The 16,854-nt window shown below is 43.3% G+C and overlaps 1 protein-coding gene across 6 annotated transcripts in view; it reads left to right on the top strand.

Moving 5' to 3' along the window:
* Positions 1 to 16,854, top strand: part of Chd8 (chromodomain helicase DNA binding protein 8) — a 71,557-nt gene that overhangs the window by 13,298 nt on the left and 41,405 nt on the right. For 3 of the 6 annotated variants that reach the window (XM_052733290.1, XM_052733295.1, XM_052733293.1), the window contains exons 2-5: positions 9,958 to 11,014; positions 12,374 to 12,745; positions 15,380 to 15,765; positions 16,709 to 16,823. In XM_052733290.1, the coding sequence (XP_052589250.1) occupies positions 10,172 to 11,014; positions 12,374 to 12,745; positions 15,380 to 15,765; positions 16,709 to 16,823 (1,716 nt within the window). In that variant the 5' untranslated portion in view covers positions 9,958 to 10,171. Of the gene's footprint in view, positions 1 to 2,612; positions 2,718 to 2,926; positions 3,031 to 9,957; positions 11,015 to 12,373; positions 12,746 to 15,379; positions 15,766 to 16,708; positions 16,824 to 16,854 lie in introns of those variants that run through there. The other 3 variants (XM_052733296.1, XM_052733291.1, XM_052733292.1) reach the window with 3 other exon arrangements.

The following is a 16,854-nucleotide window of genomic DNA, read 5'->3' on the forward strand; positions in this document are numbered from 1 at the left end:
CTCTTTTCCGGACCCAGGCACCCTCCTGACTGACCCCGTCTTCTGTTCTTCCATCCCTCGAAGCCAGTTCTAAAGTTAGTTCTGATCATGTCATTCCATGTGTTTCTGTAGATTGCTATCTACCTGTAAGAAAATGGCTCTCGAATGTCTGACCCTTGCCTACCCTTCAGATTTACCTGTCCAGTTTCCTGTGACTTATATGTTGGTAGGATTGCACCACAGAATTATGTGTCACATACTGCTTTTCTTTTTCATGCTTCTGTTTTTGCCTTCCCTCTTGCTGTCTCTGCAGCTTGAATATTCCTTTCTTTTTTTTTTTTTTTTTTTTTTTGGTTTTTCGAGACAGGGTTTCTCTGTGTAGCTTTGCGCCTTTCCTGGAACTCACTTGGTAGTCCAGGCTGGCCTCGAACTCACAGAGATCCGCCTGGCTCTGCCTCCCGAGTGCTGGGATTAAAGGCGTGCGCCACCACCGCCCGGCTGAATATTCCTTTCTTAACCTATCTCCTAGCATTTAAGAAACTACTTCCTGGTGTTTTTTCCTCCTAAATTAATTACCTTCTCCTTATGTCCCTGTAATGACCCCTGCTGGTTGTACTACTCCCACCTTGTGTTACCATCTTGCATTATAACTGTTTATACTTGCCCACTTGTTAGTTTTCTCATGGTGCCCACTGTTTACCTTTTCCCCACATATACACACATCTAATAGGAGTAGGGATTATATCTTTCTCTCTCTCCTGCCCTCTGTCTTGTTTTTTGTTGTTTGTTTTTGTTTTTGTTTAAACAGGGTCCCATTTAACTCAAGCTGGCCTTGAATTCGTGATCTTCCTGTCTCCACCTTTCAAGTGCTAGAATCACAGGCATAGACTATCGTGCCTGGTGGGTAGGGTTATTTTATTTTTTTTTTGGGGGGGGAACCTCCTAATATTATCAAATTACTTAGTAGTATACTGTCTGCTCCGTAAATGTTCAGATAACTGGGCATGATAATCCTGAAATATGGCTGTCCAGCACTGAGGAAACTGAGGCAGGAGAATCACCATGAATTTGTGGCAAGCTTGGGCTACATAGTGAGTTCCAAGGCAATCTGGACTATGTATTGTGAGACCTTGTCTCAGACAACAAGAATTGAAGTAATGAATGAAGAAATGTAGATCTTAGAACATAAGATTTTGAATCAAGGGTAGTATACAATTTGAATGCAGCAGTATTGACTAGACCAAATCTGAGAAAAAATATAGCAATAGTAACTTGACTTTTAGCATGTAAATGTTTATGCCAAATAATGGTGGAAACTAGTACAAATAGGGCAAGGCATGCTAATAAATTTTGTTTTCGCCTGCCTTAGCCTCCTGAGTGCTGAGGTTGCAGACATGCCCTACACAGTTACAAGAGTAACAGGATGTCTTTGAAAGTTCTTAGGCATGAAGTTCATTTGGTTACATTATATATTAGAATATTAATGTGTAGCAGGATGAATTAGGAGGGACAAAAAGATCACTTATGAGACTTTTACTAACAACTGCATAAGTAAGCGAGACGGCAACAGAGTTACAAGTCCTGACTTTGCTACTTAGTTTCTTAGTTGAATTCTTCAGCCGCGCCATTTTCTCATCTATACAAAGTGGTTGACTTAGCGCAATGCGGGCTCTGAAGTCTGTTCTAATACATTGCAGTAGTGTCAGTAGGACTTGGCAGTTAATTGGATGCTAAGTACGGAGGAGGTTTCAGAGCCAGCGTGAATAGGAAGCCTTAATAATACTACAATCTAACTGGGTGTTCCTGGCCTGTCTAGTGGTAGGTAACACTGAAGTCTTTAAAAGTAGGAAGTCTAAGTTCAAGTTGATATTTTTTTTCCTGTTCTGAGCCCAGAGTACAAAAAAATAAGATTTCCGTGTTAAGGATATTTTTCAGAGTAAACAGTGGTCCTGAGTAAAACAGCTGTTTGCAGTTTTACTTTGGGGGGACTCAAGCTTGCATACCCTCACTATGGCGCTAGACTGCTCAGGGACACTGGGAATAGACAGTGACGTGACAGCTAAGTCAAATGGACTGTTTGGAGAGAAAGAGGATGGGGGCCGAGCCTGGGGGTAGGGTTGGGTGTGTATTTTGGAGGGCACCGGGTCACAGAATTGTTAGAGGCGCCTAAGTTAACTTTGTGGAAGCCTAAGTGTCAAGCATGCAAGCCAGTTAGCTTCCTGGGTTGTAGCATGGAATATTTTATCTTGGAAGAGCGAAAGACTGTGTGCCCAGCAACTGTTCTGCCTCCTGGTATCTCCTGGGCACCTTGTGGTGGGGAGTGGGAGGGAGTGACAGAGCTGCCGGAAGGCAGGGGTTCCAGAGGGAGGCGGAGCTGGCCTAGTGCAGAACACCTTCCCAGAGCTCCACTCGGCTGTGTGAGCGGTGTGGGTGCTAAGAATCAACCCTCAGGATTGCTCTCCCGCACCTTCGTTTTCAAGCAAGCTGCAGGCTTGGTCTTGGCCCTAGAAACCGGATAGGCCTCGCTGTGTACTCTCAACCTAACCTGCGGGGGAAGGGAGCTGTCTCTAGTCCCGCCCTTGCGCTGTTTTGCGTCTCTGCGCCTTTGTTTGAGTGGCAGTGGGATTCAGCCAATGAGAGTGTGGGGCGGGCAAGCGCATCAAGTTAGGTTGCGCAGAAGGAGGGGAACTGGTGCTGGAGAGACAGCGAGAAGCGAACCGGCCCCACGGCCACCGCAGGTAAAGCCACCTTTGCCTCCCATCGGGGTGAGGTGCAGGGCCTTTTCTCCCTCGGGGCTTGCTAGGCCTCTCAGCCTGCAGCTTGCGTCCTAACGTTGCTTCTTCCCTAGGCATCACACCCCCACCCCCACCCCCCCGCATCTTCCTATCTTGACCATCCCCACCTCGGAGGGTGCCCCGGATAGCTCCTTTGCTCAAGTGCATGTACTTCAACTCCATTTGGGGGATCTAGTTGCCTGAAGTCTCCCGCCCGTGCCTGTGCCTGCCTCTGCCGTATGGGCCTTACTGGCACCAACCCCGGCAGTAAGAGCAGGTAATGTACCCGACCCCCCTTCCTACCCCCACTTCCAGTAGCGTTTTCCTCTCCATCAATTCTACTTCCTTCCCTTTCCCCGTATGAGTAACATTAATTTCTATAGTTTCCCTCTTGGCCTCTGAAAAATACATGCCTTTAGGTTTCATGGTTGGCTATTTAGCTTTCCCTGTTTTTAACGAAGTGCTCTCTGTTACCAGCCATATTTGCCCCCAAATGTCTACACCCTTAAAATTTTGGGTATTTTTTTTCCTACAGTGATTAGAAAACAGAAACAGAGTTGCCACTCATTTGACAGAATGATGAAGACAGAGAATATGGCCTAGGCTCTCGATTTATTTGAGGAAGCCTGAGTGGCTCCAAGTTATTAGCTTCATTTCTTGTGTTCTGTGTCCTTCCATCCTTATCATTCTCTGACCCCCAGCTTGTGATTTCTTTCACTTTGGATGTCTATTTCTCGTTTATCTTTAAGGTTTGAGACTCTCTGGTCTCACACATGTTTCTATAACATAGTTTCTTAGTGCTCCCTTACTATAAATTATATTGGGCTTTTTGTTTTGTTTCTTTTTTAACTTTCATAATTATTTTATTTTCAAGGTATTTCTTGTTTAAATTAAACTTCACTTATTCATCCTGTGTCTTAATATCTGGAGTTCATGCCTGTCTCTAGCTCATCCTCCGGAAAATGATACAATTTCCAACAAGGCTTATACTTTGAAGTAAAAAAGTTTATTTTCGCTGGGCGGTGGTGGCGCATGCTTTTAATCCCAGCACTCGGGAGGCAGAGCCAGGTGGATCTCTGTGAGTTCGAGGCCAACCTGGTCTACAGAGTGAGATCCAGGACAGGCACCAAAACAATAGAGAGAAACCCTGTCTCAAACAAAACAAAACAAAACAAAAAAAGTTTATTTTCTGAATCTTTGAGCATAGAGGTTAGGTGGGCATGAGCAGTACTCTCTAAAACTATACTACAGAAAAGGATCAGTATTGCTCAATATGGCTTTTGTTCATTGTCCTTTAAGGATGTATAGTATAGAGAAATCTATAAATGGAGAATCCATGTCTGTAGTTCAGTTTATATAACTTCATCTTTTAGATGATGAAATGATGTCTTTGTAGTATTTCTCTTTCAATGTAAATGATAAACTATGATAAATGCCCTTTGGGAATAATGTGAGAACTCTTACCCCAGCCCAGAGATACTAGTAACTTTTTTCATGCTGTTTTCTTTCTACTGACATCAGCTCCCTGGCCCATTGTTTTTTACTGGCACTTGTACTGACAATAATAGGAAGTGTAAAACTACAAATACAGAACCGTAATGCTGGTGCACATTTAAAAACTACACTCCCCACCCTGTCCTAAGCCATAAGCCTTTTCTCAGCATACATACCTTCCATCCATTTGTAGTCACTGTTTTGTTGAAAGGCATGAAGACTTTAGGGTAGATGAATGCAATAGATTAAATCTATTTAATAAGACACACAAGTAATAGAAATGAGCAAGGTTGAGGCAAAACACGAGGATCGGAGAGTTGGAGCACTGAGACACCCCCCCCCCCCCAAGTAGAGGAACTGTGTCAGAAGTGGTGAGGCTGTAGAACACCAATTTGGATTGACTTCTGAGAAGACAACAGATGATACTTTTATGGCAATATCTTTTTTATTTAGAGCTTGTAGATAGGTGACCTTGAATTTCAACTACACTTCTGTTTTGTTTTTTTCTTCTCCACTTTCAACCCTCAGGATTTGTGTCATGAGTCTGTATATTTATTTTGATTATGGAAAGTGATTAAGTACAGCCACTAAATCCTGACTTTCCTTTAGGGTATATGCATGTGCTTATCTTTGGGGCAGTGGTAGGTCAAGACTGCATTTTCACTCTTAGTAAGACAAAAGTCTGATATCACTTTATTATCTAGATTGTTGCTTTACCTTAAACCCAGCAGACCATCCATTCATTTGTTTGACCAGGGTTTGAGCTGTAGACAGAGACTTGATGAAACATCTAAGCTGGTAAACTAAGCTGTATATTGATGCAGGCAGGATGGTCCACGGCAGTAAAGGAATGGAGCAATGAAGAAAGGTAGAGGTTGGGGAGGTTTGAACCTGTAAAAATCCAGGAGGTTTAAATTGGGAGTCAGAGAATCTGGAGCTTAGGTTAAAACCTCTCAGAAGGGCAGTTGAGTACAGGTTAAGGATTGAGAAGTAATAATACTCTATATTGTGGGATCAAGTTAGTTGCAAGGGTTGGATGGAGGCAGGGTTATTTTGAGACAGTCTTGCTATGTAGTCTTGGCTGCCCTGATACTCCCTCTGTAGTTCAGGCTGTCCTCAAACTCATAGCAGTCCTTCTGCCTCAGCCTCTCAAATTCTGGGGTTGCAGTGTGAGCCACCACACCTGGGAAGGCTTTTGAGTTATGGAACCCAGACTGACAAGTAGAAAGCAGAAATGTGGTCAAAGAGCCAGGTAAGAGCTCATGCTTACAATCTGAGCACTCAGGAAGCTGAGGCAGGTGAATTGTTGCAAATTTGTGGCCACTCTGGGCTACAAAGACCCTGGTTTTTTAAAAAAAAAAAAAGAAAGAAAGAAAAGTAAGACTAGGTATGGTGGTACACCTGGTGTTTCACACCTTTAAACCCAGCACTGATAGGCAGAGGTAGACAGATGTCTGAGTTTGCCGTCAGCCCACCCTGTCTACAAAGAAACAAAAAGTAACTATCTCAAGGAAGCCCACACCTGGTTTTCGAGGGTGCTTGACTGGGTCTTTTTGTCTTAACTCTCATGCTTCAGCCCACACCAATACATCTGTATTTGGCCAAAAAGAAATTTGGGAAGCAAGGACCAAGAGAGAATGCACTGATTTTTAAAGATTAATAATTGAGTCACATGTAGTGAACTTTTTCAGGGGGAAAAAGATTAGTTACTGTTTCTCATTAAAATATAACATCTTTGCTTCAGTCTGGTAGTGCAGACCTGTAAACACAGGTCCTTTGAAGGCTGGTGTAGGAAGACCACAAGTGCAGAGCCTGCTCAGTCTACAGACTAATTTCAAGGCCAGACTATGCAACTTAGTGAGACACTGTCTAAATAAAAGGTAAATTGAGGGGCTGCAGAGATGGCTGCATGGGTAAGAGCTCTTCCAGGGGACCTGGGTTTATTTCCCAGGTCCCACGTGGGAGCTCACAACTGTTGGTAACTCCAGTTCCAGAAGACCTGATGCCCCTTTCTGACCTCTGCAGGCAGCACAGGCATGCATGTAAACAAAATATACATACAAAGAATTTAAAGAGATATATATATATATATACATATATATATATATGTATATATATATATATATATTTTTTTTTTCCTGAGACAGGGTTTCTCCATGTAGTTTTGGTGCCTATCCTGGATCTTGCTCTGTAGACCAGGCTGGCCTTGAACTCACAGAGATCTACCTGGCTCTGCCTCCTGAGTGCTGGGATTAAAGGCACACACCACCGCCACTCGACTAGAAATATATATTTTTGAGACAGGTCTCTCTATGTAGCCTTGGCTGTCATGGAATTTGCTATGCAGACCAAGCTGGCCTTGAAATTACAAATATCCCCCTGCCTCTGCTTCTCAAGTGCTGGGATTAAAAGTATGCCACCATGCTGGGCCCAAAATATAAATTTAAATTTAAAAAATAGAAAAGGTAAAATTAACTCTGTGGTGATGTTCTTGTTTGGCATCCTCAAAGCCCTCGGTTCATTACTACAAGGTGAAAAAAGAAATTTCTGGACAAAATGACACATGCTTATAATCTTAGTTTTTCAGAGACTGATGCAGAGAGGATTGCCAAACCCAGAGCTAGTTTAGACAACATGGAAAACTATCTTATAAATATTTTTTTAAAGATCTTTGCTTGAGTTTTACCCCTTATTCAGTGCAGTGGGACTAGAATGAATAAATAACAAGGTATTATAAAGTATAAATACATCTATAAGTTATTGTCAGTTTAAACTTGTAGTTAGTATAAATTTTCATTGTAGTGATGTTTATGCTGGGACTACAGGCATGAACTACCACACTGTCCTTGCTTTTACTTCTGTATGATATTTAGCTACAGATGTTTAGTATAACTTCTCTGACTGTAAATAGAAGATGAAAGATCATAGATGGCAAAATGGGGCATAATTAGTTTAAAAAAAAGTTGATGAGACTTAAGGAAATACATAAACTTATTGAATAGATAGATTTTTCATTAAATCAAAAAATATGCTTAACTGTGCTGACTGCCATTTTGAGTAATTTGTGGGCAAATATTAGAAGTTGGAATAAGCTGCTTGGAATAGTTTGGCCCCAAATAGGAATTGATACACATCTTGAGACTTGAAAAGTATACAGTTATTGAAGCCAGAAAGAGATCCTGACCTACATTATATTGTTTTCTAAGGATGACTAGAAGCTGAGCCCACTGGTAGCACATACCTGTTACCCCAACACTTGGGAGGGTTGTGAGTCTGAGGTAATTCTGGGATAACCCCTGTTACATACTGAGACCTTATCTGAAAAACAAAAACAAGAGTACCTCAGCCCCCACCTCCATTACACAGGACCATGCTCACACGTGCACACACAGAGCTTGAACATCCTATGAGAAAGTCTTTTTTTGTCAGATCTACGTTATATTTCTGACAGATTTCTTATTTGATGTCTTCAGATACCTATCAAGTAAGGCTTTCCTGGATTGCCATGACATTATATACTCTTTTAAAATGTTTTATAAGGTTTATTATAATTATGGATGTGGATGTGCATGCTGTGGTGGATGTGTGGAGGTCAGAGGATAACTTTGTGGGATCAGTTCTTTTCCTCTACCTTTCATGGGTTTGGGGATTGAATGCACTCAGGTCACTAGGCCTGTGTAGCAAGCACCATCATCCATTGAGCCATCTCACTAGCCCAAGAACAAACATCTTTTTCGTGTGTATGTGTGTGTGTGTGTGTGTGTGTGTGTGTGTGTGTGTGTGTGTGTATTTCATTTATTTTCTGTGTATGGGTGTTTTGTGTGCATGTATGTCTGTGTACCATGTGTAGGCCTCATGCCCACAAAGACCAGAAGAGGACATTGGATACCCTCGGGCTGGAGTTAGGGTGATTGTGAGCCTCCGTGGCTGCTGAGAACCTTGGTCCTCTGGCAAAGCAGTCAGTGCTCTGAGTTGCTGAGCCGTCCTCCTTTTCTCCTCTTTCATGTACTTGCATTATGTGCTTCTTTAATTTCCTTTGTCTCACCCTAGCATTTTCATGAACTTAAAGCCATAGATGTGGGAGTTATCAGCATATCATTTATGAGAAAATTTTCAGGATAAGGAGGCTTTCGAACTGTCTTATGTTAGCATCAAGGAATACATTGTGATTTCTGTGAAGACTGAATAGCTCATTCCAGTAATGTGAGCAAGTATTATCTTTAACTATTCATTGGATGGCTTCTGTGTGTGCTGTCCTGCAGATTTCTTGAGGATCCACAGGGAAGTAAGGCAGTTCCCACCATCAAGGATTTCTCAGGAGCTGGGTCATAGTACATTGTTCTGGAGATTAAACCCTGAATAAGATCCATAATTGTTCACTTTTATGCACTTACAACAATTTTCTCGGACATATTAGACAAGCATCCTGAGATTCTGGTAGTTTCTATAACTTGCACAAAGGAATGGTTTGGGCCTTCACAGGATATGGATAAGAAACTAAAATCATGCATGCCTCAATAAGATATAATGCTGTGGGTAGTTAAAGCAAATAGACCATCAATTCATCACAAATTGCTGGTTAAAGAGCCTTAGGTCGGGTAGTATCTTTGCTGGAAGGGATGTGTGGAGTAGGGTAAAGGCCTGGATGAAGCTATGTTCCATGTATATGCTACAGTATTATAGGCACAAGGACTCATCAAGTGAGCTGTGCCATGTGGGAATGTAGGATATGTATAGGTAATGGTAGGAGGGAAAAGTTGGGCATATAAGTTAGAATTGAAATGCTAAGTCTCTTGCAAAGAAAATTTTTTGTTGTTTTGTTTTGTTTTTTTGAGACAAGGTTTCTCTGTGTAACAGTCCTGGCTGTCCTAGAATTCGCTTTGTAGACCAGGCTTGCCTTGAACTCACAGAGATCCACCTGCCTCTGCCTCCTGAGTGCTGGGATTAAAGGCATGCACCACCACATCCAGCAAATGTTTTTGATCTTAAATATAAGAAAGGCATTGAAGAAGACATCACAAAATGCTGTGTATAATTGCTCATTGGAATACTGGTGGAGAAACTACACTGGACTCAGTTCACATTGTATTATGAGCTTGGTTACAGGTGGCTTGCTTTTGCCAGTCATAGGTAGAAGTATCTGGAATGAAAGATTTATAACAATGTATCCAGAAACTTTAATCTACCTTTATAGATGTTCTTGCTACATTTTAGAGTTGTGCCAATTTAACAGTGAGTGAATATAAATTTCCTTATCATTATCTTAAAAAGCTAACTGTATAAAGAAATGGACAGAAACAAGCTTAATGTTTTTTGGGGTATTATTTGTTTGTTTTTGTTTCTTTGGCTTTTGGAGACAGGGTCTTACTGTGTAACTCTGGCTAGCTGGCCTGGAACTCATAGAGACCCTTCTGCCTCAGACTCCCAAGTTCGGGGATCAAAGTATGTATCACCACACCCAACAAGCTGAATATTCTTGGTAGAAACTTCAAGGTGTGGAGATATAAGAGCCTAAAGGGGTTTGTTTCTTCTTCTTTTTTAGTTTTGAGACAGAAATGTGGGTATTCTTTTTACCGTGTGTCCATCTAAAAGTTCCTCATATTGTCCTCTTATTATTTTAATGGAAATGGCTATTAAGATGGTACCTTAGAACTTTTCATTGAAATCACCAACTTTGCTAATTTTTGTTTATATTTATATTCCATCACAGGAGTTCCATCTTTTCCTCTGAAGACTTGACTATCTTGCTCCATGAAGGTCAGGACAATCTGACATGCACTTGTTTCTTGTCTCTTCACTTGAAGAATAGTTTTCGTCCACTGTGTACATTATTTTCTTAATAGGGAAGGGGAGGGGAGAACTATTTCCCCCCCTCCCCTTCCCTCCCCAGACCTTCAACAAATACCCTTCATTACTTTACCAAGATGGCAGACCCCATCATGGATCTGTTTGATGACCCAAATTTATTTGGCCTGGACTCTCTGACTGATGACAGCTTTAATCAGGTCACTCAAGACCCTATTGAAGAAGCTCTTGGACTGCCAAGCTCTCTGGACTCCTTGGATCAGATGAACCAAGATGGTGGAGGTGGTGATGTGGGAAATTCATCAGCAAGTGACCTGGTTCCCCCACCAGAGGAAACAGCTCCCCCTGAACTTCCCAAAGAATCCACAGCTCCAGCTCCAGAATCCTTAACCTTGCATGATTATACCACTCAGCCCGCCAGCCAGGAGCAGCCAGCCCAACCTGTCTTACAGACATCAACGCCAACATCGGGACTCTTGCAGGTCTCCAAGAGCCAAGAGATCCTGAGCCAAGGGAATCCTTTCATGGGTGTCTCTGCCACAGCTGTCTCTCCCAGTAATACTGGAGGACAACCATCTCAGTCAGCCCCGAAGATTGTTATCCTTAAAGCCCCACCAAACTCCTCAGTCACAGGTGCCCATGTGGCACAAATTCAGGCACAAGGTATCACCAGTACAGCTCAGCCCCTAGTGGCTGGCACAGCCAATGGTGGGAAAGTCACTTTTACCAAAGTGCTAACTGGTACACCCCTTCGACCAGGTGTTTCCATTGTCTCTGGTAATACAGTGTTGGCAACCAAGGTCCCTGGGAACCAGGCTGCTGTTCAGCGCATTGTCCAGCCGAGCCGACCAGTGAAGCAGCTAGTCCTCCAGCCAGTTAAGGGTTCAGCTCCTGCTGGAAACCCTGGGGCTACAGGGCCCCCACTGAAGCCTGCAGTTACACTGACTTCTACACCTACCCAGGTGACTTGAGTGAAAGGGGAGATGAATTGTGGTTTCATAGAGCACTTAGGAACAATGAGGGTGGAGGGAGAGAGAACACAGGTATATAAGAACTGTTTATAGGAAAGTCTGTTTAGCTCCATCTTGTAGCCTGTGCACTTTTTTGGAACAAAGTCACTCTAACTAGGGCTAGTCTCAAGCTCATGGTATTCTTCCTGCTTTGGTCTCCAAATGTTGGGATTATAAGCACTAACCACCATGCATAACTGTCTTTTTTTTTTTTTTTTTTTTTTTTGGTTCTTTCAAGACAAGGTTTCTCTGTATAGCCCTGTCTGTCTTGGAACTTACTCTGTAGACCAGGCTGGTCTTGAACTCAGTGATCTACCTGCCTCTGCCTTCCAAGTCCTGGGATTAAAGGCATGTGCCACTACTGCCTAGCTGTCTTTGCTTTTCAGCATAAGCTTTGACAGCTCTTACTACATGCTGCAATGTACCTACCCAGTGCTGAATACAGTGAACAGTCTCTGTCCTTCCAGAACTCAGTCTGCAGGGAAATATGGACATTAAACAAAAATTCACAGTAAATGTATGCTATAAGTTGTCATTGAATATAGAGGATGTTCTGGGAACATATTTGCAAGACTTGTTAAGTGCTCCTTTTATCGATCTATTTATTTGTTGAGACAGATTCTTGCTGTGTAGCCCAGGCTGGCCTGGGATTCTATATAGCCAAGGAAGGCTGGCCTCAAACTTGAGATCGACTTTCCTCCACCTTCTTACTGCTGGGATTAGAGGTGTGTGCCATCATACCAGTTTTGGGGGTTTTTGTTTGTTTTTGAGAGGTTCTCACTATGTAGTCCATCCAGGCTGTCCTCCATCTCCGCCTCCTGAAGCTGGGGTTACACACATGTGCCGCTATACCTGCCTCTCCTGTTGTCACTCCTGCTTCTGTCCTCTTCCTCCTCTTTATCATACAGAGGCAGAGCTCTGAATAAAGGACCAGCAATGTTGGGAGCATTTGTAGGCATTAAAGCTAATGGAACAGGTGTGGAGGCATGGCTCATTTTACTCTTAAGAATTTTTGTCCTAATTTCTAAACATTAAATGCCTGCCTTAGAAGATAGCTATTAAAAGGTGTGTGTGTGTGTGTGTGTGTGTGTGTATGTGTGTGTGTGTGTGTGTGTGTGAGATAGACTTGATACCCACTGGGTAGAGGTGTTACAGAAAAGATGCTCTAGAGACATATTGGACAGTAAACAAAAATGGATTCTCCTCTGACACTCAGTTTTATGAGTCTCAAATGAAGAATGCTGGTGTAAATATTTCTGTATATAATGTTCTTTAATGTCCCTCTTCTGTGATTTCCTTTTTCCATTGTAGGGTGAATCGAAACGCATCACCTTGGTCCTCCAACAGCCACAATCCGGAGGTCCGCAAGGACATCGGCATGTTGTGTTAGGGAGTCTACCAGGCAAGATAGTGTTACAGGGCAACCAGCTGGCAGCCTTGACTCAAGCCAAGAATGCCCAGGGGCAGCCTGCCAAAGTAGTAACCATTCAGCTGCAGGTGCAACAGCCACAGCAGAAAATCCAGATTGTACCACAGCCTCCGTCATCACAACCACAACCACAGCCGCCCCCTGCAGCCCAGCCATTGACACTTTCCTCTGTACAGCAGGCTCAGATCATGGGACCAGGACAAAGCCCAGGACAAAGACTCTCAGTACCACTCAAGATGGTGCTGCAGCCACAGGTGAGTGACTCGGAGAGGAAAGGAAAGGAAACATCCCCTTAGACTCCACTGCCTTCATTCAGTAGCTATTGTTGCTAACTGTGAGGAATTCTAATTTATGCTTTGGAACTGAGGTGCAAATTTTTATTTCACCCATTGAAGCCTTGTTTTTATTCAGTCATACAAAGATTAAGAATTATTGTTGGGGCTGGAGAGATGGCTCAGAGGTTAAGAGCACCGACTGCTCTTCAAGAGGTCCAGAGGTCCTGAGTTCAATTCCCAGCACCCACATGGTGGCTCACAGCCATCTGTAATGAGATCTGGCAGCCCTCTTCTGTATACATAATAAATAAATCTTAAAAAAAAAAAAAAAAAAAAGAATTATTGTTGAAGCTGGGCAGTGGTGGCACACACCTTTAATCCCAGCACTTGGGAGGCAGAGGCAGGCAGATCTCTGTGAGTTCGAGGCCAGCCTGGTCTACAGAGCGAGATCCAGAACAGGCTCCAAAGCTACACAGAGAAACCCTGTCTTGAAAAAAACTCAAAAAAAAAAAAAAAAAAAAGAATTATTGTTGAGTTTGAGGAGATGATTTCTATAATATTTGTCTTTAAACTGTAGTCTTTCCTTATTATAGTATTATGGGTGGGGAAAAAGAAAAATTGGGCCTGGGCTGTACTGCATAGCAGACTGTTTCCACACACACTCCCCAAAAGAGCCAGGCATAGTGGCACTCACCTTTAATCCTAGCACTCGGGGGAGGCAGAGGCAGGGGCATGTCTGTGAGTTTAGGCCACCCTGGTCTACATAGCGAATTCCAGGACAGCCAGAGCTACATAATAGACAAACCCTGACTCAAACAAAGAGATAGATAAAAATTTAAGGGAAGAATGGTTTGAAATTATGATGCAGTTGTTGGCATGAGTAGGAAGATCTGAGTGTGGATCCCAAGCACCCGTGTGAAAACCAGCCATACCGGCATGCCTGTGATCCCAGCACTGACGGTGGGGACAGGAGGGTCCCTAGGGTTTTCTAGCCAGCTAGCTAAGCCAGAGCAGTGAGGCCCCCAGTTCTGTGAGAGACCCTGTCTTAAGTGTGGTGATTCACACCTTTAATCCCAGTAGCTGTGAGGCAAAGGCAGGTGGAGCTCTGAGAGTTCAAGGCCATCCTGGTCTTCACATTGAACTCCAGACCAGCTAGGACTACATAGTGAGAACATCTCTTTAAAAAAAAAAAAGTGGAAAGCAATTGAGGGAGACACAGAAAAGAAAATTGTCCTTTGGTCCCCCACATGCATGTGCACACCCCCAACATGTGCATACACATATAGCGCACTCAAAATAAATATTTAAAAATGGCGCTGAGGAGACGGCTTTATGGATAAGAATATAAGCATGGGGACCTGAGTTCAAATCCCAGCATCTATATTAAAAAGGTGGGTGTGGCAGATATATAGCCATGTAACCCTACTCCTGCAGGGGGACAAAAGAGGACCTTTGGGATTGTTGGTCACTAGCTTAGAATATCCATCATATTCCTAGCTTATACTACTTATACACAAATTACTATTATTATTATATTATTATTTCCATGAAATTGTGTCTCGTTTGGCAAAGAAATAGTTCATGAATTTGGTAAGATGACTCAGTGATTAAGAGTACTCCTGCTCACGCAGTGGTGGCACACGCCTTTAATCCCAGCACTCGGGAGGCAGAGCCAGGCGGATCTCTGTGAGTTTGAGGCCAGCCTGGGCTACAAAGCGAGTTCTAGGAAAGGCGCAAAACTACACAGAGAAACCCTGTCTCGAAAAACAAAAAACAGCAAAAAAGAGTACTCCTGCTCTTTCAGAGAACTTGAGTTCTGTTCCCAGAACCCACAGCAGGTGGCTCATAATTGCCTGTAACTCCAGCTCCAATGCCTGGGGCTCCTGAGGACTCCTGCACACTCATGCATATGTCTACACTCATACATACACACCAGGGTGATAAAGGTAACCCAAGGGAATGATTCAAACTTTTTAATGTTTAGGACAAAGATCAGTATTGGTTGCGCAGGTTGTAATTTTTCTAAAATACTGACTAAAAGCATGGCAAAAGAATATGTAAAGTTTGAGCCAGGTGGTGGTGGCGCAGGCCTTTAATTCCAGCACTCGGGCGGCAGAGGCAAGCGAATCTCTGTGAGTTTGAGGCCAGCCTGGGCTATAGAGCGAGTTCTGGGACAGCCAGGGCTACACAGAGAAACCCTATCTCAAATTCCCCCATCCCCCCAATAAAAAAGAATATGTAAAGTTTAATTTTCTAGAATTCTTTTCTCATCAGAAACCACATTTATTTTTCAGATGGATCTAGGTTCAGTGAGTCTTAACTCTGAGTCTGATTTTTTAAGGCATTAGTAAGTACCTAGTTTGTGTTTTGTTTGTATGGTGTGTGTGCTTGTGTGTTAAGACAGGGTCTCGTTATGTAACCCTTTGCTGGCCTGGAACTTAACTATGTAGGCCAGGTTGACCTTGACCTACTGGGCAATCAATTTTATTTCCTCTGCCTCACAAGTGCTAGAATTACAGGCCTATGCTCCCATGTCTGGCTGAGTATACCTGGTTTTTTTTAGGTCATTTAAATTGCAAACGTATTGAAATTGTAGTGTCCTTGTCTCTCCAGGCTGGTTCTTCTCAGGGAGCCTCTTCTGGGCTCTCTGTGGTAAAAGTTCTAAGTGCCAGTGAAGTGGCAGCCCTGTCAACACCAGCAAGTTGTGCTCCCCATCCTGGGGGAAAGACTGGAATGGAGGAGAACCGCAGGCTGGAGCACCAGAAAAAGCAAGAGAAAGCAAATCGGATTGTAGCAGAGGCCATCGCCAGGGCCCGGGCCCGGGGCGAGCAAAACATACCTCGAGTCCTGAATGAGGATGAGCTGCCTAGTGTCCGGCCAGAGGAGGAAGGTGAAAAGAAACGCAGGAAAAAGGGCAGTGGAGAAAGACTGAAGGAGGAAAAGCCAAAGAAGAGCAAAACCTCCGGTGCCTCCAAAACGAAGGGCAAGAGTAAGCTCAAGTGAGTGCTCTTTGCTGCCCATGGCATGTTGGAGGCAGCGCACTGCTGTGAAAATTCTTGGGGAGGAGCTGTGTATAGCGGCTACCCACTGGACCTGTCCGAAGATTCGACCTTTTGTTTCTCTGTCCTAGTGCTTATATGGTTAACTGAAATGTTTAAATAGGTGTATTTTCAAAAGGACATATGAATCGTGGTTCAGGCAGCTATGACTGCACGTTCCTGACATTTACATCACTGTCGTGTAGAAGAGATTTCTCAGTACCTCTACCATCTACTCATAAGAGAGCTACTGGACACAGCTTACCTGCCCTTAAACCTCAGCCACTGTCAATCTTAGACCTTGTTGAGGGAGTGTGGCTTGCTATGGTTCTTGTTGCAATCTTGTGTCCTTTTTCTTTTATTTCTTGTAGCTGCTTTTTTATTAGCTTCTACTCTCTGCATGTTCTTCAAACTGTGTAGCTGTATAGACTTTTTCACCTTGTAAAAAAGCAGGTTTTGGGGGGCTGGAGATGGTTCAGCAGTGAAGAGTGCTTGTTGCTCTTGCAGATGACCAGAGTTCAGTTCCCACGCACCACCTGGCAGCTTACAATCATCTATAACTCCAGTTTAGATCTTACAACATTCTTCTGAGTTCTGCAGGCACCAGGCACGCAGCTGGCACACCTACATATATGTAGACAAAACACTTCTTCCACATAAAATAAATTCATCTCAAAAAAAAAAAAAAAAAAAAGAATAAATTTCATTCTGTTATTTGGTCCTCAGCAAAGTGTCTTTCAGGACAGGGTTACCCTTACAAGCCCGGGTGCCGTCTTTTTCAGACGCTCTACTCGGCAGTATTTGTACCGTAGACTGGAGTGTCTGGAAGTTTAGTGTGTGATATGGAAGTTTGTATTAGTGTGCTCTACCTCATGAAGTATGCTTGCCTTCATTTCCTGTTTAGCACCATCACTCCAGTAGTGGGCAAGAAGAGGAAACGCAACACGTCTTCTGACAACTCTGATGTGGAAGTCATGCCTGCGCAGTCTCCCCGGGAGGATGAGGAGAGCAGCATCCAGGTAAGGGACTGCTCTGGACATCTGAACTAGA

Source organism: Peromyscus californicus, unplaced genomic scaffold, assembly GCF_007827085.1.
Source record: "Peromyscus californicus insignis strain IS unplaced genomic scaffold, ASM782708v3 Scaffold_12__1_contigs__length_115047231, whole genome shotgun sequence".
NCBI classification, from domain to species: Eukaryota; Metazoa; Chordata; class Mammalia; order Rodentia; family Cricetidae; genus Peromyscus; species Peromyscus californicus.